Here is a 24,197-nt window from a genome sequence, read left to right on the forward strand (position 1 = left end):
TTCTTGGCGTAGCTTTGACTGTACGGATTTCCCACCCCCGCCCCTTCCATCCCACTGATAACCCTTCCGAGTTATTTCTGGCTTCAGGTACTGCGAATTTTCTGCTCTTGCAATTTTCGGTATAAAACGACGTGTTAATTTGGAAATGTATTTACTTTGACACCGGACGTTCGATAATGATGGCGCATTTTACCAAAGCGGAATACGCCGACATGCACTTGATGTACGGACGAGCCGAAGGAAGAGGAGATGAAGCCCGACGATTGTACCAAGAAACTTTCGCTGACAGAAGACTACCGAATAGACGAACCTTCGAAAGTGTGAACCGGCGTTTACGAGAAACTGGTCAACTTCAACCCTCTCGAGAAGGAGTGCGAGACGTTCCACTCGACGTAGAAGAACAGGTCATTATTTGACATCTCTGTTTGCGCGATGTAGTTTATAACAGTGTTTTCATTGAAAAAACCATCTGGAATGTTTCAGGTACGGACAATTTTCGATGATGACCCCATCAAAAGTACCCGTCAAGCTGGACGACAGCTGGGTGTAAATCAAGTGATGGTCTGGAGAATTCTTCATGGTCATCGTTATCACCCTTACCACTTACAGACAGTTCAAGCCTTAATGGAAGCCGACTATCCACACCGCCGAAACTTCTGTCAGTGGATTGTGGACAGAGTGCAAGAAGATCCGCAGTTCCCAATTGTCATCTTAGCCTGCGATGAGGCCAATTTCTCGCGAGATGGTATTCTCAACTTACACAATACCCATCAGTGGAGCCAATACCACCCTCACGGAACTGTGGTCGCAGTTCACCAAGAAAGATTCAGCCTAAACGTCTGGTGTGGCATTGTTGGAGACAACTTAGGGGGGACCCTATTTCCTTCCGATAAGATTGAATGGAGAGTGGTACCTGGAACTTCTGCAACGAGCGCTACCAGAGCTTCTGGAAGATGTTCCGTTAGCGACTAGACAGCGGATGTGGTTCTTCACGATGGGGCGCCACCACATTTCAGCCGTGCCGTGAGAGACCACCTCGATGCGACATTTCCTTTAAGGTGGATATAAATCATCCACTGCTTATTATTTTAGAAAAATATTTGGAAATCTTTCATCATTTAGCAACAGAAATATGTATTCAAAATTTTATGAAAATCCGTTGACCCATGGTGGCCGCGTTACCTGATTCTAATTGGAATGACCCAAGAATTTGGAAACGGAAGAATTATTTTTGGGCCTCTACCATACTAGCTCGACTACGGGTCTTTGACTCGATTCCCTGATTCTAGGCGCCTTAACCCGATTTGAATTACCCTTACACAAATTTAGGGGGCAATGCTACGATGGTGGGAGTTACATAAAAGGTACCAAAAGAGGTGTTAGAACGCGAAAAGCGGAATTGAAACCGTTAACAATGTACTTACATTGCAGCAACCGTAGTCTCATTCTAGCTTTCCAAAATAGCGTAAGAGTGATTCCTTTGGTTCGAGACTTGATGCAATGGGCTACTGATATAGGGGTAACGGTCAGAGGCTCCTCGAAGAGGTGGGGCCGTTTCGAAAACATTGTTTCGGAATCTCAATTCAGTGGGTGTCTGCTATGTACCCTGAGGTCACTCTGTCCATCTAGGTGGAGTCTTCGTATCTAATCGATTAATGGGATCGTAATTAATTATGAACCGATAGAAATTTAAAATAAATATAACCACTATTGCACAGTAAAAACATATTTATTTAATGGTAGATCTACCTGACGACGGCTCCGGTAAGGGAACCGAAACAGCTGTAGTAGCCATTAAATAAATATGTTTTACTGTGCAATAGTGGTTAAATTTATTTTAAATTAGTTTATGTACAGGAAGTCCGTCCACAAATAATTGATAGAAAACTTTCTCGACAAAATTTTGAAAAGTAAAGAAGAGAGACCCGAAACTCCGAGAAAAGCTAAAGTACTGACCGATCAACTTAGCAAGGTTGAAATCTACTTTGGTTTTTTGCGAAGACCTACGTATTGTATTGCAATAGTCGACTTTGACTGTTTGGGGTGCATCTGAAGCCGCGCAAACCCTTTTGAAATACCTGGAAATTCTAAAATTAAAAAAGCGTTTCATAGAGTTATGGGAGACATGATCCAAGCTGTTGAGAAGTACAATTTAGATCGGTCAAAAACAGACCGCATTAGGGAAGTTCAAAATAAAGTACAGGATAATACTCCTAAAGGAAAACTCAGAGCAATCTATTTTGAAATGATTGACCGGATCGTTGGTGAACTAATTATTTGAGGAAATAGGAATGTCTATCTTAGGTTTTTTATCTCTTTTCATCAGAAAGTTCATAGTTTTCTATTTTTCTTTTGCATTTTTACTCTCTTTTAATTTTTTTTTGGGGCATTATTTGTTGTGTTTCGAAATTTTTGATAGTTATAAACTTTTTAATATTTGCACGGGAAACGTTTCTTGGTCAGAGCAGTCCATAGCATTAAGTGGGTGTCTCAATAGTCAATAGCTGTGATTCAGCTCGATTGGTCTAGTAAAGGATATTGTCTACATTCGAGGTATTTTCAGTCGTATTTAGAAAATTATCCATTATGCGTTTTTCTCGGCATTGCGACATCAAATATTCCGGAAAAGGAAATAATCGTTCAAAGTTTTACTTTTGGCAATTCGTCCTTCAAATTTGTGTTCAGTAGTTCCATCTTCCGTGGAATTCACATATCCTAGACTGTTCAATCAAAACTTTTTATTAACATTATATGATAAAATACTTTGACGGATTTTACAACATAATTTACTACGAATTGAAGTTGTTCTACAGGGTGTTTTTATTTGCTCGAAAAAGTTATTCTTTTTAAAAACTATGTTCTCTAGAAATTTTAATGGTACGTTAAACGCGCGCTTTTTAATTTCCCGAAATTTCTTTATTTTATTAACAATTAACCACTTAATATTTTTTATGCGGTTTTCCTCGTAAATTTTAGTTTTTAACGAGCTACAGGGCTATCTAACTGGTTCAAGCTTGACCATTCCCCTTTAATGCTTTCAATTTTAAAGTAAATTAGCTTAAATTAACGCTGATATTTATTGCATGGAAAAGTACATATTGATCGTAAAATCGGCCATTGACCTTACGAAGTTTACAACCAACGGCAACAGCGCTCGGTGGAATGCTACCAAAAACCACTGATTGCTTGTTTTCAAACGTGGCCAAGGTAATGCTGATAGTAAAGTGTATATTTTCAAGAATTGCAAAGGCACGCTTTGCTCTTCCTAGACGCCGCTGCAGGTTGCGATACAACTTCAGCGGTATACCGTGAGTGAGAAAATAAACCATTTTATGTACTACACAAAGATAAGACACTGCAAAATAAAGTTTCAAGTTTTAATGACGAAAATTCGACGAGGAAAGAAATCGAAAAAGCAGGTGAAACGTTTCTCTTGGCGTTTCATGGAGCTGCCGAAAGCCTAACTTTAGATGTGGAGAGGTTCAATGCTTTCACTAAAGCTACAGCAAAATCGTCAGTCTCGTCGAATTTGGAACTCGCCAGTCTTCCAACTAGTAGCGCTTCAGCTAGACAAAATTTACTAAGAGGGAAACCTGCATTGTTTATCAACTAGATCCCACAAATTGGGGTTAAATGTCTCTGGTCACGAGCTGAAGCCTGTTATAACGACCAAGAAAGCCGCAGAAAAAATGTTAAATATGTGTAAAAATGCATGCGACACATCTTGTGAGTGTCGTAAAACTAGCCTATTGTGTTCATAGTTTTGCAAAAGATACGTGGGTATGACATGTTCAAATAATTTTTCCGAAAAAAGTCAAGTCGAATATGACACTGATTATGATGATTGAATTTCATACAGCATTCGTATAATAGCCTATTCTATTGTTTTTAATTTATATTTTGCGTTCATTTGTTATTATTTAAAATAAATCTAAGTTTGACTATTTTTGGATTTATTCATTCCTAAACTTGAGAGCTAAATTTTATATTATTAAATTAAAAAATGAAGAATCTATAGATGTTTTATCAAAGTGTACAGTCCACCATAATTTACGCACTGGCAATATGTTTATTTCACATTAGATGGCTTTTTGAATATTTTAAATTTCCTTTCATAAGTAGCACAACACGCTTACAACTAATGTGTCTCAATTCATCATCCCGCTGAGATAGGCCCGTGGTCTTATTACAAATACGCTGTTTTAACTTATAAAACACAAATCGAAAGCAATCATACAAATTAGAGCTCTATTGTTAAATTTATTAACACTGGTAGCATTCTAACTAAAACGCTAAAATTTTCCATATATTCCAACGCTGCTGGTTAGCTACTAAAGCTTATTATTCACTTAAAAAAGTGGGAGAACACAATTAGTAATAATGTTCTTTAAATGGATTCATTGAAAAAGGTTCTTATATAAGCAACAATGCTGTCGTTTTAGAAAGAATTAATATTGGTAGAAATATTAACTTGCAAATTTGATTTAAAAATAACATCCTATCAAACCCTAAAATTAGGAGGTTTCTCCCTCTTCAAAACAAAAACGTTGTGAGTTTATTATTAAAGTCTTAAGCTTTGTATGACATGAAATATTTTAGATTTCTAAAATAAACGTTTTTATTTATTTGATAACTTTGAATGTTGAAAAATTTAATATTTATAATTTCTTTTAATAAAATATAATCTTTTTAAAATTTCATAAATAACGGTTATAATAAAGTCGACGAGGAAAATTGATGCTAGGATTACAAACAACGCTTCAAAGTTCCCAAATTCGATTAAGCCGAAGGAATCTTCAACGCTGGCGCTCATCTTTTCCAGTGCGAAGTTAAACATCATTTCCGAATCCCATTTTTTTGTGATTCCGGCATCTTTTAATCTCAGAATCCTAATTTAAAAAAAATCGAAGGTTAATTAATTAGCGGTTCAGTTAACAAAGAACCACGTAGTGACCAACGCGAGACTGCTGAATTTACGTCTGCTATGCGGACGCCTTGTGATTGATCGTTTGTTTACCAGACAAGAATTCAGCAGTTTGAGCTTATTATTTGTGGGGTAAATACCCCACAAAATTGGTTCATATGTCTAAGGCCAAACAAATTATTTCGAATGTACCCATGTTTGTCAAACACTTTTTACCGATTGACGTATTCAAGGAAATTTAATAAACTAAACATTGAGCTGACATATTAAAGCAACTGTCGGCTTAATTATTGCCACCTGTATTATAGAGATGGCAATGAATGCATCTGATATTTTGGAAAAACGACATTACTGGCGCGCGAAACAATTACGTGGTCAAAGAACCTTTGTAGAGTATTATATAATTAGACAACTTATACTCTACTTATGTTAAAAAATATTTCAAGATGTAAAACAAATATGTGTTAAAAATTTACTTCGGGAAAATGTTATTTTATGTAATTTACTTCTCTTAATAAGAAAACACAAAATATAGTAGTCTTAGGTTTTTCCCAAAAACTAAACAAATTGACTGATTTGTAAATACCACAATCCTTTAAAAGGGTATTTCGACATACCGAGAAAGACTGCACAAAACGAGCCATATTTTTAAGGTGGAACGCGGGAACGGGAATATTGGACCCACGATTCTCGAAGAGAGGTTCGGTCGAAATTTAGCTCCATGAATAGGGTCAGTCCCCCTATTATCGGACACTTTTTAAAGAAACCCATAAATAAAAGGAAGGAAACGGAAGCGAGTAATTTTTAGCTGCAGAAATAAGTAATTTGAAATATTTTACGCCATCTGGGCTTGATATTTATTGATAAATATGAACAAACGTAATGCTAAACGTAAAAAGAAAATAGTTAGTATGATACCCTTTTATCGGCCTTTTGGATGTTGAATCGGACACCATGGGTCCCTTTATCGGACGATGAATTTTTGAGTCGGACATTAGGAGCTAAGAATCGGACAACGGAGCTTAAGTATCGGCCATCCCACCTTTGTAACCGTACAAAGGTCTTTTGAAAGCAGACACTTAAAAATTCCTACATTTGAAGGGGTCTTTCATAAATAATGTTTTGGGGGTAATATTACCTTTAAAATTTCCAAATTAGTTTACATTATCTTTAAATATAAAATTTTAAATTTATTTAAAAGTATTTAACATCAGAAAACAATACATTAGGAACTTAACTACCGGAAAGAAAAAATAATATGGTAGCTTAATTATCACAGTCTAAACATCTATAGAAAAAATATCACCCTTTATATTTGAGCATTTCTTACAAACGTATTTGGCACAAACTTCACACATACCAAAGTTCTGATTTTTTGCGTTGACTATACAAATTTTTGCATATCTTGCATCGTAACCCTCTTGGAATTTTGTTTACACTACTTGCTTCTTTTAGAGCTAAATTGGCCAATCGTTCTTTGCTTCTTCTTCTCCCGCAGAACCTTCCGTTCTTCCATTTCTTTCCTAAGTCTCTCTTTCATGACTTTTTTCTCACGAAGAAATGCTACACATTCTGCGCTCGTAAGATGTTGTGGCATTTTGGCTTTCTTTGATTTTCTAGTTTTCTTCTGTGGCGAATTTCTTCGAGGGATAATTAAAATCCCTTCAAAAAAAGGTGTAGGCCTATTTTCTTTTTCATTTTGGTTAACATTTTGATCTGGCACTTTCGGTAAACTTAATAAATCTTTAAAACTTGGATCAGGCGCTATTCTGGATGTTATGTCAACTGATTGTTCGGTTAAATTAACTAGCTGGGTAACTTTATGGGTTACAGTATCGTTAACAATAATAGATTGCAGTTCATTGTTTGATGTACAATTTTCAGTTTCATAAATAATTGTGTCACTTGATGAATTGTTAGGTATAGGGTCGTAACAATCAAAAACAACACCTTCAAGTTGAATTTCCATAGATTGTTGATTGTTTGATATTAGTTCTTGGTTCCTGGTAGTTGCTTCTGCGCTCTGGCCATGGGCAAGGTAATCCAACCCACGCTCTCCAGCAGTTGAAGTAGAAGCACCAACGTTAACTTCTATTTTATTGAGAGATCTTGAATTAACCGAATATAACGCTTCACGGTTTAATGTAAAGTCTTCAGTGTTGGGTTCAGAAGAGCTCTGTAAAGTTGAAGCTCGTAGAATTTTCCAGGAATCATAAAGAGGGTCCGGAATGTCGTAATGTTCCTCAAACATTATTTCAAATTCAGAAACTTTTTTTGGTCCTAACATAACTTCCATTGCTTTTAGTACTTTCTGAGTTGTTGGTTCTTCTGAAGAGCTATTTAGATTATTTTCACGTACTTCAATACATAAATCAGCGGATGGTGTAGAATTGGTGAAAATAAGTGAAGTTTGAAGCTTTGATTCATCAATGGCCTTTCGGTTTACAGTATACACACCAGTAGCTCTAAATCCGTTAATAATAACTTGAGAGTTTGTGGACCGCTGCCAGCATTCTTTGAAAAGTCTCGCAAAATTTTTGTTTGTAGGAATTTATCCGGGATTATTTGTCAAAAATTCTTGGACGACTGTTTTCCAATTGGTCTTTATGCTTTTTAAAAATGATACGTCAAGCGGTTGTGTTATGTGTGACGCATGGGGTGGGAGGCAAAAAATTTCTACTGAATTTTCCCGGCAAAAATCACTTGTGTCAAGACTTAGTTATTTCATTTGTTGGTTTTGAAAATGTAGATCCTTCTGTTGTTTCCTAGTTTTGACGTATTATCTGAGTCAGAACCTTTTTATACAACTCTCCTTTTGAATTAATTATCACGTAAATGCGCTCGAAAATGGACTCATTTTTAGTTCCACATCGAGATATATATATCGAAGTGGGACAATTGCTATGGACGGATTGTCGTTAAGTGTTGTGTGTTTGTTTGGCGTCGGCGTCGGCGTCGGCGGCGTGGAAAAGCGACGACATGGCAGATGGAGCTGCGAAAAATTATTTATATAAATTATATTATTGGCGGCAACGGGACTCAAACACAGATAGCGGCTGGCCGCGTAATCTCCAAAACCGACGTCTATACCAACCTAGTCACGCCGTCCTCGACAAATTTTAGCTTGAACTTTTACCATTGAACCATGGCCCCGGTACTAGCCTTCTTTAAACGAAAATATTTTTACAAAATGCTAGTTCCAGGGCGTAAAGATTTTCTTTATCGTGTTTACTGTTTACTTTAAACAAGAATAGTTATTTGATAAAAACTTGCACTGGCTAAAGCTGCAGGTGATAGATCCATGTTCAACTTTCACCTAAGAAAGATCTATCATGGATTAATCAAACGGAAATAGATTCTTCTTTGGTGAAAGTTGAATTTAGTTCTAGCGCGTCGCATCGAGACGGTGGCGCCGCCTGGATTTTGGCAATTTTTCTTATCGAAACCGTGTGTGGTCAGAAGTAATAAGTAAGGGTGGCACTTTCTTATTGAATGCGTGTATGGTCAGAAGAAAAAAATAAGTGTGGCACTTACTTATCGAAGCCGTGTATTGTCAGAAGTAATAAATAAGTGTGGTAGTTTCTTATCGAAGCCGTGTATGGTCAGAAGTAATAAATAAGTGTGGCACAATCTTATCGAAACCATGTATGGTCAGAACTAATAAATAAGTGTGGCACTTTCTTATCGAAACCGTGTATGGTCAGAAGTAATAAGTAAGTGTGGCACTATCTTATCGAAACCGTGTATGGACAGAACTAATAAATAAGTATGGCACTTTCTTATCGAAACCGTGTATGGTCAGAAGTAAAAAAAAAGCGTGGCACTTTCTTATCGAAGCCGTGTATGGTCAGAAGTAATAAATAAGTGTGGCACTATCTTATCGAAACCGTGTATGGACAGAACTAATAAATAAGTATGGCACTTTCTTATCGAAACCGTATATGGTCAGAAGTAAAAAATAAGTGTGGCACTTTCTTATCGAAACCGTGTATGGTCAGAAGTAAAAAAAAAGCGTGGCACTTTCTTATCGAAGCCGTGTATGGTCAGAAGTAATAAATAAGTGTGGCACTATTTTATCGAAACCGTGTATGGACAGAACTAATAAATAAGTATGGCACTTTCTTATCGAAACCGTGTATGGTCAGAAGTAATAAGTAAGTGTGACACTTTCTTATCGAAACCATATATGGTCAGAAGTAAAAAATAAGTGTGGCACTTTCTTATCGAAACCGTGTATGGTCAGAAGTAAAAAAAAAGCGTGGCACTTTCTTATCGAAGCCGTGTATGGTCAGAAGTAATAAATAAGTGTGGCACTATCTTATCGAAACCGTGTATGGACAGAACTAATAAATAAGTATGGCACTTTCTTATCGAAACCGTGTATGGTCAGAAGTAATAAGTAAGTGTGACACTTTCTTATCGAAACCGTATATGGTCAGAAGTAAAAAATAAGTGTGGCACTTTCTTATCGAAACCGTGTATGGCCAGAAGTAATAAGTGTGGCACTTTCTTATCGAAGTCGTTTATGTGTGGCACAAAATAATATTATCCCCTTCTTGGCGAACTTGTTTAGTTTGTATAGTTGGTCCAGAGATTTGGTCTCATTTCCGCCCCCTCCGAACAACCCCCTTAAAGGGAGAGTGACCGAAAAAAACAAGTTGGTCTCATTCGGTAGAACTCTTCGATGCGCACGCAGTGCCGTTAATTTCCGCCCCCTCCGAACAACCCCATTAAAGGGAGAGTCACCGAATGGTACGATATCGTACGCCACAAAAATTGTTATACGCCCTAAAAATTGCGATGAAATTATCGCACTGAGCCACTGACACGTCTTCAACTGATTTCTTATTTTCCGCAAAATGGGTATTTTTTTTACGAATTTGCGAATTTACATGACTTTTGATGCCTAAACTACCCAAATGTTTGAATAAAATCCCAGTTTAAGAATTTCTTTAAATCATATTTCCACTAATTTCCATAATTTAAAAAAATTACTTTTGTCGTGTTTTGCTTACCTATTTCATCTTTGATACTTTCCGTCTATCTAACGGCAGGAAATCAAATGGCCTCAACAGCTTTTGTATTGGTTTGCCCACCCGCGTATCCTGAGGGTGGGCGGTGCCCACTCTCTAACATAGGATGGTGATTTATTTATCAAACAATAGGAAATCACATGGGCTCAACAGCTTTTATATCAGTTTTCCCACCCGGGTCTCCTGATGGTGGGTGGCATCCACTCTTTAACTTAGGATGGCAATTTATATATCAAACGATAAGAAATCACGTAGCCTCAACAGCTTGTGTATTAGTTTGCCTACCTGTGTCTTCTAAGGGTGTATAGGTTTGTCCACTCTAATACACTGATGTGGAACTAAAATTACGGCCTGGGCCGACTTGTTTATTTTAGTCTATACAAACTTGGACGATTGCGAGTGGCAACTCGTCAAAAGGATACAACATGAAGAACGAGTAGTTAAATCAGATACTCACTCACACCCGAAATGTTTATACTATAAGCTTCTGCTAATGTCTATAACCTTTAAATTTAATGGTGCCATGAATATTCTACACAATGTGATTAACGAAATGCACCAACATGTGGCGTATAGAAAATCATATTCCTTCGCAACGTTACGAAAGACTTCTGGAATTTTATTCTAACAAAACCAGAATCTCTTAAGTTCAATAACACTATATATAAACTTTAAACGAGGGCCTTTGAATCAAACTCTTTATTGACAAGTCCTTTAGCTTACTTGTCGCAATTGCAAGCATCAATCGAGAAATATATTCTCTAATTTGCCTCTTTACTTAAAAAAACTTCTAAAAGTATGTGAAATCTTCGGTGAAAAAGAATCATGTTTAAAACAATTTGTAAAAAACGTGATTCGTTTAAAAGGTAGGTTTGAGACATGTTTAAAACACTTGTTTTAAAAATTTTGTTTACAACTTGCAAACCCTCAAAATAGAGAATTACTAACTTTTGATTATTTTTTTAGATAAACGTACTCTCTTCGAAAATACTCTTGAAAATAATATCCGCAAAACGTTTTCCCTTTCATTGTAAAAAGTGGTAGCAATGTTCGTTATTAATAAGAATTTGCAAATTTAAAGAAACAAATAACCAATTCACTTCATTAACCATAATGAATTCAAAATAGCCTGGATGTATTTGGGTCAGTGGTTTCCCCATGTTAAATCCGGTAAAGAAAATTAAAAATGGAATTGTCAAAAACAATTTCAGTTGCCATGGCAAAACAAAATCTCATTGTTACATGGAGGTTTACAAGATGCCCGAGTTTAAACTAAATCGGTCAAAATCACATCGAGTCGTCTCCTGGTAAGTGAGCTTTAACCTAAATTATGTGTCCCATATAAAATATATTACTAAAAATAATTATAATTTAGGTGACTGTCAAAGTAACAAAGCAAAGTTACAATCTAGCTAGATGTATTTTTATGTCCCGCCTTTTGGGTCAAAATGTAGCTTGGGTGTCTTGTTTTGATTTCCACGATAGTGACATCTGTTGAAAAAAGAGCTGGTCATGTTGAGCCGAAACTTGGTTTAATATGTTTCATTGAGTTCCAGCGCCACCTAGTTTTCGAAATTTGAATAGAAAGCTATGGGAAATTACATATGGGTCCTACATTACAGAAGCCTTATTCCCGGATACACTCGTCAAAGCAGAAAAGTTGCACGCTACACACAATTAATTTTTCAGGGAAACACAAAACTAATCAAAACTTAATTCAAGAGCCCTTCGTCTTGACAAACGGTTCTTAATGTGAACTAGCACTTCGTCCTCTTTATTTTAATTTTGAAAATAAAGACTAACTAATTAATTAATTAAGTTATTTGAAAAGCCTATAATGCTCATCCTAGGCAAGGCCCTACAAAAATAATTAATATTTCTACCGAATAAGGCGAAATTTTGTAATACTTACAACGAATTAAATAATGAGAAAAACTGAAAGTTTTTTTGAAAAACGACACAAGAGAATTTGTTCTGTACTTTTTCTTTCACAGGGTAAATATTCCTAGAAAGATTCTTTCCTGTCATTTTGGAAATCACTGCTTTGGTTTGATACAAAAATGCAATTCTTTTCTCGGTGATACATCGCAAATAGTCGTCGTTCCTACTTATTAATTTGATATTTTCCTTTCTCAGATTTGGAAATATAGCCTGAAAGTAAAAGATATTACATAGTATAAAGGAAATGCTAAACCTTCTGTACACATTTTGATATATTGACCAACAAATTAAGTTGTTTCGCACACTGCAACTTCGGCAAAATAATAATTATAAAATAAAATGCTTTTTATGAACACTTGCTTCAATTATCTAGGTAATTATTTTCGAATTTGAACAAAAAGGCAAAAAAATTGTAAAATTTTTAAATAAGGCATATTGCATTATTATTTTATTTATTTTTGCAAACAATAACCAAGTAACTAAAATATTCGGCGAAAGCAAAGCATTGACACTTTACGTAGAGTCTTGAAACTGCATCAAACCCCATTTCAGGAAACACTCTAGCAAATGATTTTAGAAAAAATGTGATTGCAATCATAATGACATTAATAAACTTTCATTTAATTAAAAATAGCAACTCATGGTAAAAATGATATGCTAGATTGGAATGAGAATTTGGAATTCAGTTATTTGATTTATTAATCAGTTCTTCTGTATTTTAAAAGCGTACATAAATAAGTACATTAAATGTAACAAGGCTATATTAAGTACCAGATGTATTGAAATTTCCCTTAAACAATCTTGCATCACTAATTATTATAATTTAGACCAAAATAAATGATTGCACTAAACATCTGGGGTACTTATAAATTAACCAACAAAGTGCAAAAAGGTAAATGTATTTATTTAATCCCTTATGGTTTTTGAATTAACTGTTACAATTTTCATCATACCAACCATTTTCTGACAATGGCAAATTTTCTATCACATGCCGAACGAAAGTTTTTATTTCGAAAAACGAACAACAAGAAAATTGAACATTCAAAACGGTATCTATCGGTTAAAACCTTAAATATAAATGAAGTGGTTAGGATAACATCAAATCGAGTGAATTTTTAGTGGCCTTTCACTTGGCCATGTTGGAGGCTATCGAAAGATGTCGCCATAACCAATCTCCAATCAGATAACCGCATGAGTATTTTCCTTATTTCAACCTCTCTTTTAACGTAAATAAGCTTATTCAAGAGGATAGGATATGTTTCAATGCACAAGTATACGACAATCATTACCAAGACAAAATCATGAATAGACCCGTGGTGTAACTTACTTTTAAAGTTTGGGCCGCTAAAGCTCCTCTAAAAGCCCCTGGAAAATAAAACCCTTTTTGAACGTGATCTCTCAATTCCTCAATTGTAACGATGAGCGGTTCTTTATATTCAACGGTGCTCGTCGAAGTAAGCCGTGAACTATACATTACGCTTGTGAAGAAGAAAAAACTCCAAGACATAAGATGCAGGTATTCAGAAGCACTCTGTATCTAGAAATAAATAGAATTGGTAAAATTTCCCATTCATCTTCATTTCATTAATATTTTGAATTTAGGTAAAATCACTCAAACTGGTTTTTTTTTCGTTTTTTATTTAAAGTAGCTTGACCCTTTTTCTCGTGTACCATTCCTTTCCTTACCCATTTTGCCCAATGTGGTTAGCAATATCTGAAACTATACAGTAAAATAATTCAGTTTAAACGCGGTATGTCAGTCGGCAAAGCCGTCCGCTTTGGCCTTTCTTTTCATCTATTTTTAATTTAATTTAATCTGAATTGTTACTCTTCCTTCGGGTCTATTATATTGTAGTTTTAATCTTAAATTTCAGTCGTTTTTTGTGCGGTCGCCATTTATTCCTCTAACGATTTTGTTTATCGTGGTACCGTGGATCTCGCGATTCTTAATAGTTCTTCTTGTTTTACAGACCATGCTATTTATAACCATCGGCCATTTAGGTGGTATTAACGTTTATTTGATTTTTTATTATAAGTTTATTATCCACTTTTAAACGAATTTGGGGCACTGTTTGAACCATTTTATCTCTCACCTTGCCCCTTTCGTCGCTCTGAAATTAATTAGTCTTAACTCCTTTTGGCGATCGCCGTCGCGCCGGCTTGTATTTTAATTTCGCATTTATCTCCACCTCGTACACACGTACTAGAAAACACATTTGGCAAAGTCCGATGACTCGGGGGTTGTTCGGATAATCCAACATAGCAACTGTTTTGGCTAAAATTGAGAAAAATAATGGCTTCGTCATTATTCCAAGTACCAAAATAAGCCAATTGCGCCACTAATCCGAACACCGATGAATATTTAGTGGAGCTTCTTAATAACTCTAAACGCGACTGGAATAAGCCATACCGAACGACCCTTTACCGTTTTTCCGGCAAAAAGAAGAAACGATTAGCGAGGGTTTTATTCCAGATGCGAAAGATTCCAAAAATGCGAACGTTATTACTCATATTGTTGACTTCCTGGCCAAGAAAATTTTAAAGCGGCATGAATGTGAAACTTGTTATTCAGCGCTGACTAAAGAACATAAAAAAATTACTCAAACAAAAGAAACCCTCACGGTTCTGAAGGCATTTCGCCCGGAAGAAGGAAGCGATGTTGGAAGATTAACATTAATTTCAATACCTTTTTATGAAACTATCGAACGAATGGAATTTTTGTTTAAGAATAATTTCACCCGACTCATCAATCAAACAGGAATAGCCCAACAAATTGCCAAAAAGATTAATCAAATAACATACCCAGAAATGTGCGATAGCTCCGAGGTGGAAATTGTTAAACTTTATATCCATTTAAGAATACACAATAACGTTCGTCTGAAAAACAGAGCCATTTTTGAGAGAGGACAAGGAGGGAAAGTGAAACGAATAAGAAATTGAAAGAGATACCAGACCACTCTGAATCAACAAAACTTAAAAAGACTTTAAAGATCTGAAATTATCTAAATTAAAGTATGTTTAAAATAATATTTTCTAAAGAAAGTATTTTTTTTAGATTTATAATCTCAGGTTTAAAATACACCACGGAGGAATTCCTCCATGAAAATACACCAAGAAACCTGAAGAAAGCTTTTATGAAAAATTAAATTTTCCACTGTCCACTAATGATTTTACAAACTGACACGACAGATGACGTTAAAAACAAAATTTGAAAATCGCCTTACACCCTTCAAAGGTGGACTCGGCTCTCCTGGTTTTCCTCCATTGCAGAAATTACACCAATGGAAGAATGCTTAAGACCACGTCCAAAAATCTATAATATCTTAAACCTTCAGCTTTGTTTCAGTATATCTAATATTTCCCATTTCAACTTAACAGTAAATTACTATTTTAGAAAACTCAAATACATGCCGGCTATTAGTACTTTGAAAGCGTTGTGGACTGATTCAATAACGGAAAATAGAAATGAAGCTGGTTCTGAGACTTCTAGAGACATTGTGCAAGCGTTGTCGTTCGAAGTTGTACTGAGAATGGACAAAATCGTCTTGGAAAGGTTTAAGACTAGCAAATTTGGAACTGGTAACCGTCAAGAACATTTTCACTTCAACGGAAACATTGTAGAAATGGAAAAATATACAAGAACATTTTTATGTAATGCAAGCATTGCAATAAAAACTACCATTCCTCAGTTGCTTATAATTTTCGTCGACATGTAGAGGTAATATTCTTTTTAAATATAGTGCCTAGTAGATGTACTGGGTCCAGTACCAGTTTCTGTATCCTTTAATGGGAAGACAGAATTTATACATTTAATAGTTTGCAAAGATCGGAGGAATGTATGCGGCAGATCATGGCTTTTCTCATTTCTGAAGATTATAGAAGTTCCCACTATACACAACGTGTCGACAACCTTATTTGCTTTACAACTAGTTTTATCCGAGCACGAATCTCTTTTTTCACCAGGCCTCGGTTGCTTGAAGAGTGTTAAAGTCAAGTTGTATGTGAAAACTACAGCGGTACCTTAATTCATGAGATGTGATGTTGTGATTAGTAACTGGTACTAGAGCCAGTAGATCCACTTTGTGTCCAGTGTAAGAATTTCAATTGAACGCTGTAATTGGTTCCAATTTTCCAACGTCAGGTATAGAAGTACGAGATCTCAATTATAATATCAAAAACAGATCCGGTATCCATCTCCAACGTTTTGATTATTAAAATAATCTAAATAAACTGGTTGTGGTATTTCACTTTTATGTATATCACAGCTCTTCTGTTATGTGAAAAAGCTCGTATTCTCGTTGACCTCCAGACATTCCTTGATGCATGTTGAATATTTTATAGTGTCCCAAGGGTCTTGAACCCAATTGTTTTAATATCATAAGAATTAAATATAACTTGTAATTTATAATATTGTTTAATTAATAATTACCTATTTGTAACCATTTTTTTTAAGATTTCTGTAAACCGTAAATGTAGTAAAATCAAATCTGTAAATTTGTTCCGACCCAAGAAAACCAATTGTACAGAAATTCCGCTAGCGCAAAGCGTTCCTGGGTTTTTCCCTGTAATCCCTTAGGACGGTCCAAAAATGACCGTGGCCGCCCGACTCAGTGACGCTCGGAGCTTGCGGAATTTCTGCCCCTCAAAACAAAAACCCTAAAACTTTCCATCTCTTTGTAACCGAAAAGGTGAAATACGCGCGAAAGAGAGCCCCGAGAAAATATTATCTAGGCTTCTCACTTGCAATTTTAGCGCGGGACCCAAAAGGTCCAAACTTCCTCACCTCTACAGAAAAAGAGAGAAATCCCAAATTCAAGTCGCGGTCGCTCCATAAGAGCAAGTTGTTAAATTTATAACTGTAAGTTAAAAATATTAAATTGCGTTTAAATGTTAATTACCTCGTCGTCTCCACTTAATACCTACAACTAATACTTGGAAATTTTTCAGTCGGTTTTTAAGTAAATTTAGGCTCTCCCAAGCAAAAGTATTCTACAATGCTTTCTTAATGTGCCCAACCTTGTCACACGAAAAACACACTACTTTAATAAATGGGCAATCATCGGAATGATAGCTTTTTTCTTGGCATTTTATACATGGTTTATTTGGATTATAAGCCTTTTTAATCTCTGACTGCTTAATAGGCTGAACTTTAGAATGCGTTTTATGTTTAAATTAAGACTTCGAAGTACCAGTAATGCCACCACTATTAGAAAGTTGAACTAGAAAGATCCGTTTAACATTTTGACTTCCTTTATCGGTTTTATCTTCGTCAATATCTTGAACATTATTAGCCACAGTTTCCATGCTGAGTGCAGTTTGTAACGCTTTATGTAAAGTTGGATTCAAGTCAGCCAAGAAAGCGCGCTTGATAGTTTAGTCTCGAACTCCACAAACTAATCGATTACTTAATCTGTTATCCTATACAGCTACTGTATGTACAATTACAGTGCTCAGTCATCTTGCGTAGTTGAGCAACGTATGCTGCAAATGATTCGCCGGGTAACTGATCTCTTTTATTAAAATGAAACCTCTTCACAATATCAGATGGCTTAGGGATGAAAAAGGTAGAGAAAGCAACAAAACATTCTTCATATTTCTTCCCTGGTGAAATCAAGTCTCTCAGTAACCCGTAAGTTGTCTTACCAATGCATGTTATTAAAATGGCTCTTTGATAGTCCATGTAGGTATACATAATCATAGTACAATCACGAGAGTGATGCGCCATCTATAATTTATAATCACAACACGATGTTAATTAAATAAAGACTGGTGAACTCACGGACCAATTTTTTGTGAATTTTAAAATAGTCTAATATATAAAAATCATTTAAAGTATTTATATTCTATCTAGGTTCAATAAATAATAAGAAGCTTACCCAAAAACCTGGCAGTTGTGCCTCGGCAAGGAAATATCTACTCATCGTAACGCGACATTTTTTAGTAGTAGACCTTATTTTAGTGTTAATGCCAGAGTTGGGCAAAACTAGGAGTGAATTTTTGCAAGTGATTTGCCCCCACACTTTTCTCACCGCACTACTTAATAAAAAACTCCACTCGTGAGAGTGGAGTTTTAACTTTTTCGACAATCGACGAGTGAGCTCGCGGGAAAAGAGTAAAGGTGGTCAAGGTCAGTTCTTTCACTCATCAATTTTCAAGACTGTTAAATGAACGCGGGAAATTCGAATTTAAATTAATGAATTTACTGGAGTGCGTATTGCCATCTATTTACGGGAAGGTAAGCTAAAATATACTTTTTGGAACGAATACAAATTTTTCGACTTAAATTTTAAGTTTTCTGCAAAGAATATGAGGGAAATTAGTCACCTTGACTAATCTCACTCTTTGAGGTAGAGTGAACTCGGTGAGAGTCGAAAAGTGATTGTAGGAAAGAGTAATTTTTTTTATTTGGTTCCACTCTCACACTTGAGGGAGAATGAACTCGGCAAGTGTCGAAAAGCGAATGGGGGAAAGAGTGAAGATTTTTATTTGGTTCCACTCACTCTTGAGGGAGAGTCAATCTCTAAAAATTATTAGCGATTTTGCCCATGTCTGTCTAATGTGGATCTAACCTTTGGACTCCGTAGCATCTTTATGAACAGCTTTGCCAGATGCAATAACGCCAATTAGGATATCTACTGTTATGATTTCACGCTCCAAAAGTATTAATTCATGCCAAATTAAAAGACATCAGACAACCATATTAATAAATGACTCCTAGCTATCTCACAGCGTGCACGTGGGTGCCGGGGGATGACGGGAGGCCACTTTTTGAAGAAAAAGTCGGAAACGTATAGGGCAATCCCCAAGATTTGAAAAATACTGCACGCCTCCTTCTCATTGTCAGTGCGTTTGAACGCGTGTCCTCGGTCGAACGCTATATATTCCGAAGGTACAACTATGAACACAGATGCTCAAATTTTGCACACCCTTTGAACGCTTTTTTCGGTGAGTGTACTATGCAGTAAAGTCGAGATAGTTTTTGGTTAAACTGCGATTACCTACGTTTATAAACACTGAGTATAACGGTTTAACACACAGAACCGTCTTCACAACTCTGAAGCTTCAGCTGCCAACCTCGGGCTGGTGGCTACTAGTCTCTCGAATTCAAAACATTACGATCGAGGCTTGTATTAAAAAAAACATGGAGCTTTTTCTCGGGTGAAAAAATTAAAATATAAAGTGCTCCGGCTCCGAAAAGGGGCTATAATTGAATGAATCGTATCGGTGTAATACGGAAAAACTTTAAAGATATTTGTTGAAGCCACCATTTCATTTAACCTTTAAAATTAAATTTAGGCTTACTTTCGTAAATAAATCCACTATAAATTGTATAATTGACCCTTCGACCCCTGTTCACTGTCGATACAGCTTACCTTAAACCCCTCGAGTGCACTCTTAAGGTGTCTTCCTTCGAAACTAAGTAACCGTGTTCTTTACACATTTTTGTACGTGTTTAATATCTCGAACTAAGTTCTGTAATTTTCTTACCAACCACATAAAAGTTAACTCTTTTTTCAAGAGTGAATTTTTAAAACTACTTGGAAAGAGATCACAGCCACCGTTAAATTAACTATTTAACCCATTTTCTCGGCGAGATTCTCTCAATTGTTTTGCTCAAATCTGGAGATTAAACCGTCTTTAAATAAGTAATAAAGTATGGCAGGGCCGTGGGTGAAATACCGACGTTTTCTGTTTCTGTTGTCATGACTAACTATTAAATTTAAGGCACCAGTTGAATGTTTTTTAATAAGTTGCAACGATGGTTTTTTAGATAAAAGACCCACTTCTAACATTTCAATATAGTCAAGAAATGATATAATTGCTTTTTCGTGTCTATGTAATAAAACGGTTTTTTACAATTTGATATAAAAATTGACCCAAGAGTGTTTTATCTTCATATCTCAGACAAAAGGTTTAAATTATGGATAACAAATTGTCTAGAAAACCTTTAACAAAATAGTTACGTTGCAAGAACTCTAATCGGATTTTCTATAAAAGAAGAATTACCTGTAGAGCAAAGTATCGTAAAAATGAAATCATAGTTTTTCTTGTAACGTCTTTACCGCTTGTTATTGCTATAATAGCTTTCATCATTTTAAAGCTGATGTATAAAACGAAAGTGATCAAAATCAAGCAAACCCAAACCTGCAAAAAGAGATTCCAACGAATTAGCAAGCTATTAAAATATATTTTTAGTTAGTAAGTGAGGATTATAATAGAAACATATGAGGAATTAAAGGGTACCTTCTCATTCCACAGTTAAGGAACTGGATGTTAAAAGGAATTCCCGTACTTTTAAAACCCCAAACAATTATCCAAATGAACGAGTTTCGTAAAAAAAATGAATTATTGATTAGGCGCTTCTGTACTGACAGTGGTTTTACTGTAACCAACGTTAGTTGTTTCATAGAAGCTAAAAAATTTAGCCATAGGTTGATTATAATTCGATCACTTGCTCGTTTGATTTTGTGTTAATACTGCTTAATTTAATTATGTAATAAAACGTTTCTAAAATAAGAACTGCAACCTCACGTTCGTAGTAAATAGTTTGAAGTTGGGTGCTCAGAGTTCAAGAAAACAAAATTTAGAAACAATTTAAGAGCTTTTGTTTAGTTCGTGGTCTTATAGTTGAAGGTTAAATAATATTAATAATAATAAGCTAGGCACAATCTTAGGCCTAAGTCATCAAATGACTTTTAAAACTGTTAATTCAGGTGGCCGGGTTACAATGCGTAGGAGGGTGGAGGCAAGCCCTTCATGCCACGCGAGCCCACAGCACGTTCCACATAGGGGCGTTTTGCCATTTTGAAAAGCAGCTTTTTTTAGTTTCAGGCGTAGTTTATTAAAACAAACAAAGAAGCATAAATCTGTGTCGTTTTCCCCTAATTAGACACAAAACGTCTGATATACCCATATCGATACACTGATGGTGGTAGTGATTATTCATTTAGCTTTCATACTTTACACATAACTATTTTATATTTTCAATAAAAAAGAATAGATTTTCTTAAACAATTTAAGCTAAATAGTTAAATAATTTACAAATGACCAAAATATGGAACCCGAATTGGGAAAGGCCTCAATAGCTCAAGGGCTCCGAAGAAACGATCTTTAAGATATTTATTTTTATTCTGTTTTTAGTTTTTATTATATTCTATATTATTGTTATTTAAACTGATTCTTAATATAAAGTTTTACGTCTTATATAAGAGAAAACTATTATTCTTCTAAGCAAACTATACGAACCAAGTCCTACTAACTAAGCAATAAGACTCAACCGAAATATATTTCAACGTTTTATCCTACCTGCTTCGAAAACGGTCTGAGGAAATATAAAACTTCGTTGGCTTTTGTGGAATCGGGAAAGCGAACGAAAAACGATCCTTCGTCTTCCAGAAACGGAACTGAGAAGTCCACCACCCAAAGACGGTCAGGAAATGCTCCGACTGTGTCCACAGCCAGAGTCACCTCCTTTTTCATTTATCATTTCAAATAAACAAAATTTGAAAATTTAACTTTCAACAAGAGCTACCAAAAATTAATCACGGAAGTCCTAAACCGCTAACGAGCATGCTGCCAGAATAATAATAGGCTAAGCTAATACCCAAGGCACCACCAAAGACCAAAGTCAACTTGTGGCTAGTTAAACCAAAAGGCTGCGTTAAATAACGTAGGAGGGTGGTGTTAGGCCCTTCATACCACTCAATCCAACAACTCCCTACACCAACTATAACGTTAGAAAGATTTTTAACTTTTGGGAAAAATCACTTTACACAGTAGCGATATAACTTGAAAACACACCGCAGAAGGAGTTATTCAAAATTTCCCCAGTACCCCAAGATGAGATCGAACCAGGCTCCTCTTGCTGCGAGGTGAGAGGGCTAACCACTTCGCCACCCCACTGAAAACAAAAGTATATAGGTTGTATAAAGAGAAGCCATAGACAATCCCTAGTAGCACAAACTCAATATTTGTCGACGATTTTATCGAAGCGATTATATGCTAACGCTTGTTTTTATGTTTTATTAACTTACAAGGAGACATCCCGAAGTGTAACCCACCGATTTTGTTCAAACTCGGGGGATTGGTAGACGTTCATCTATGATGAAAAATCCTAAAGGGAATTTATTCAATAGGCAACCGTTTTGCCATGGCAACGAAAAATGTTTTTGACAATACAAAATATAAAATGTTCCCATTGAAAATAACATGGGATTTTGAACTCAAATTGATCAAAAGTTGAAAAATTTAATGTTTTTATTGTCAATTTTAATTAATTTTTTCTTTTTTTGGCATTTTAGAAATTTTGAAATTTGTTCAAATTTTTCACAGGGGGCGCGCTAGGAATCGGTCAGAATCTCATGTTATTTTCAATGGGAAAATTTCCATTTGTTGTTGTCAAAAACATTTTTCGTTACCATGGCAAAACGGTTGCCCATTAAATAAATTCCCTTTAGGATTTTTCATGATACATGAAGGTCTACCAATCCCCCGAGTTTGAACAAAATCGGTGGGTTACACTTCGGGATGTCTCCTTGTTAGTGTTTCTTCATTCGGTTTGTTAGCTATGATATCGTCGGGTTTTGTACGATCAAGACAACAATTCCCTTAACCCGAATAGCTGGTTTTTATCAGTGATATGGTTTCCTAAGTTTCATTCTAAGCTACCAACACATCTCAAAATGTTATAAATGCTATATAAATACGTACATTTCTACTAACCATCCCAACCAAACCAGTCCATGACTTATTTGGTAGTTGTCTTCCATATTCTTTATCACTTGGTGTAGACACAACATAACTGTGTGGTGGATTTAAAAAATTTTAAGATGGTTTTTTTTTTAATAATAAACATGAACGTTTCTTAATTAAAAAAGTAAAATATTTATTTTATTTCAATAAATGTTAATTCTTTTTTTGGACAATTATAAACACATACCTAAAATTCAAGTAAACGGAGAGCGTATGGAGGACTTCGTAGCAGAAGTCAGGAATTGAACTTAACCTAGTTTTCCCTGATGGCCTGTGTTCCAGATTGCTCTAAGAACCAAAAAAATTAATATTTCAAAGGGAAAATATTTATTTCACAAAGAAACATTGTGGCAACACTACTCAAACTCCAAAATAATATGTAATTAAAAACAAGAAATATTTATTAATTCAATTGCTAATTTCTAAATGAAACATAATAAAATAAAAGAACTTAAGCCCTTAAAAAAACAATTACTAAAGTGAAAGTCTGAAATCAATAAATCATGCTGGCATCAAGATAGGAGTACGCAACTGGTCCGTGGCGTAGACAAAGGGGGGGTTTCGGATTCAGACCCCTCTATGGGGCCTACCTTTGGTTGTACTGAATTTCCACCCCCTTCTGCCCCCCTCTTAACATTCGCATAGTTCGAACTCCCTTTGACGAATTTCTGGCTGCACCACTGCAACTGGTGGACGAAACCATTCTTACACCTAACGTTATGTAAACTGTAGAGTTAGGAAGCAATTCCTGGGAAAATTTCAATAAAAATCAACCCATTATTATGAGGCAATCAATGACCACGGTAAAGGTGTGAAAGCTTATTAAATATAAGATCAATATAATAAATAGACAAGTTAAAGCCATGTTTTTCCCAAAAAAAATTATAAGTGGGTAAATTCGAATGCTCTTAGCTTTATGAATTCCTGGCTAGATAATAATTCTTAATGTTATTAAAACTTCATTCTTATGAACTCCTGGCTAGAAAATATTTTTTTATTTGAAAGTTGGATTTCAATGGAAGCCCGAACGTAAAAAAATGTCTGCTGTATAGCGATCGCCATGCAATAATTGGTGAAACCTTTGGCTATAAATTGCACCCTTGATCTATAATAGTTTTTCAGGAATTCATAACGCTACTTGGAATGAATATCTTCGCATATCCCGTGTGGTATTTGATGGTGGAGCATCATGGGTTGGCCTAAAAAACGCTTATACCGCCTTCAATGATGTAAAAAAGCTCCCGCGTTTGATTCGTTATTAAAAATAAACAAGTTTTTTTATCGTCCGCTAGTTTTCATCATCGGGAAAAATTGGCAAAAGCCATCGGCTTAGTTGGTTTAGATGTTTTAACGGTATAAGAATCCGCGATAGATGAGTCATTAAAACCAATTCATGATTTTGAAAAAACAGTAGTTTGTAACCAAGTTTCAAAGAAAGGAGCGAAAACAATGATCCGTAAAGACACTGAGAAAAGAGGGTAAATATAAAGTCTATTTTGATTTTTCTCCAAATCCCGAACAAAGGCCTAAAAGATCAGATTCTGAAG

At 35.5% G+C, this 24,197-nt stretch overlaps 1 protein-coding gene across 2 annotated transcripts in view; it reads right to left on the reverse strand.

Moving 5' to 3' along the window:
• Positions 1-4,742: 4,742 nt before the first annotated feature.
• The window catches only part of LOC149955552 (uncharacterized), a 29,332-nt gene continuing 9,877 nt past the window's right edge, over positions 4,743-24,197 (reverse strand). The window contains exons 2-8 of one of the 2 annotated variants that reach the window (XM_090164551.1): positions 22,838-22,938; positions 22,609-22,699; positions 21,205-21,369; positions 19,906-20,043; positions 13,226-13,435; positions 11,938-12,108; positions 4,743-4,889 (exon numbers count right to left, since the gene is read on the reverse strand). In XM_090164551.1, the coding sequence (XP_090020677.1) occupies positions 4,830-4,889; positions 11,938-12,108; positions 13,226-13,435; positions 19,906-20,043; positions 21,205-21,369; positions 22,609-22,699; positions 22,838-22,938 (936 nt within the window). In that variant the 3' untranslated portion in view covers positions 4,743-4,829. Of the gene's footprint in view, positions 4,890-11,826; positions 12,109-13,225; positions 13,436-19,905; positions 20,044-21,204; positions 21,370-22,608; positions 22,700-22,837; positions 22,939-24,197 lie in introns of those variants that run through there. The other variant, XM_090164550.1, reaches the window with a different exon arrangement.

Source organism: Leiobunum rupestre, chromosome 2 (genome assembly GCF_980474605.1).
Source record: "Leiobunum rupestre chromosome 2, qqLeiRupe1.1.hap1, whole genome shotgun sequence".
In the NCBI taxonomy this organism is placed as follows: domain Eukaryota; kingdom Metazoa; phylum Arthropoda; class Arachnida; order Opiliones; family Sclerosomatidae; genus Leiobunum; species Leiobunum rupestre.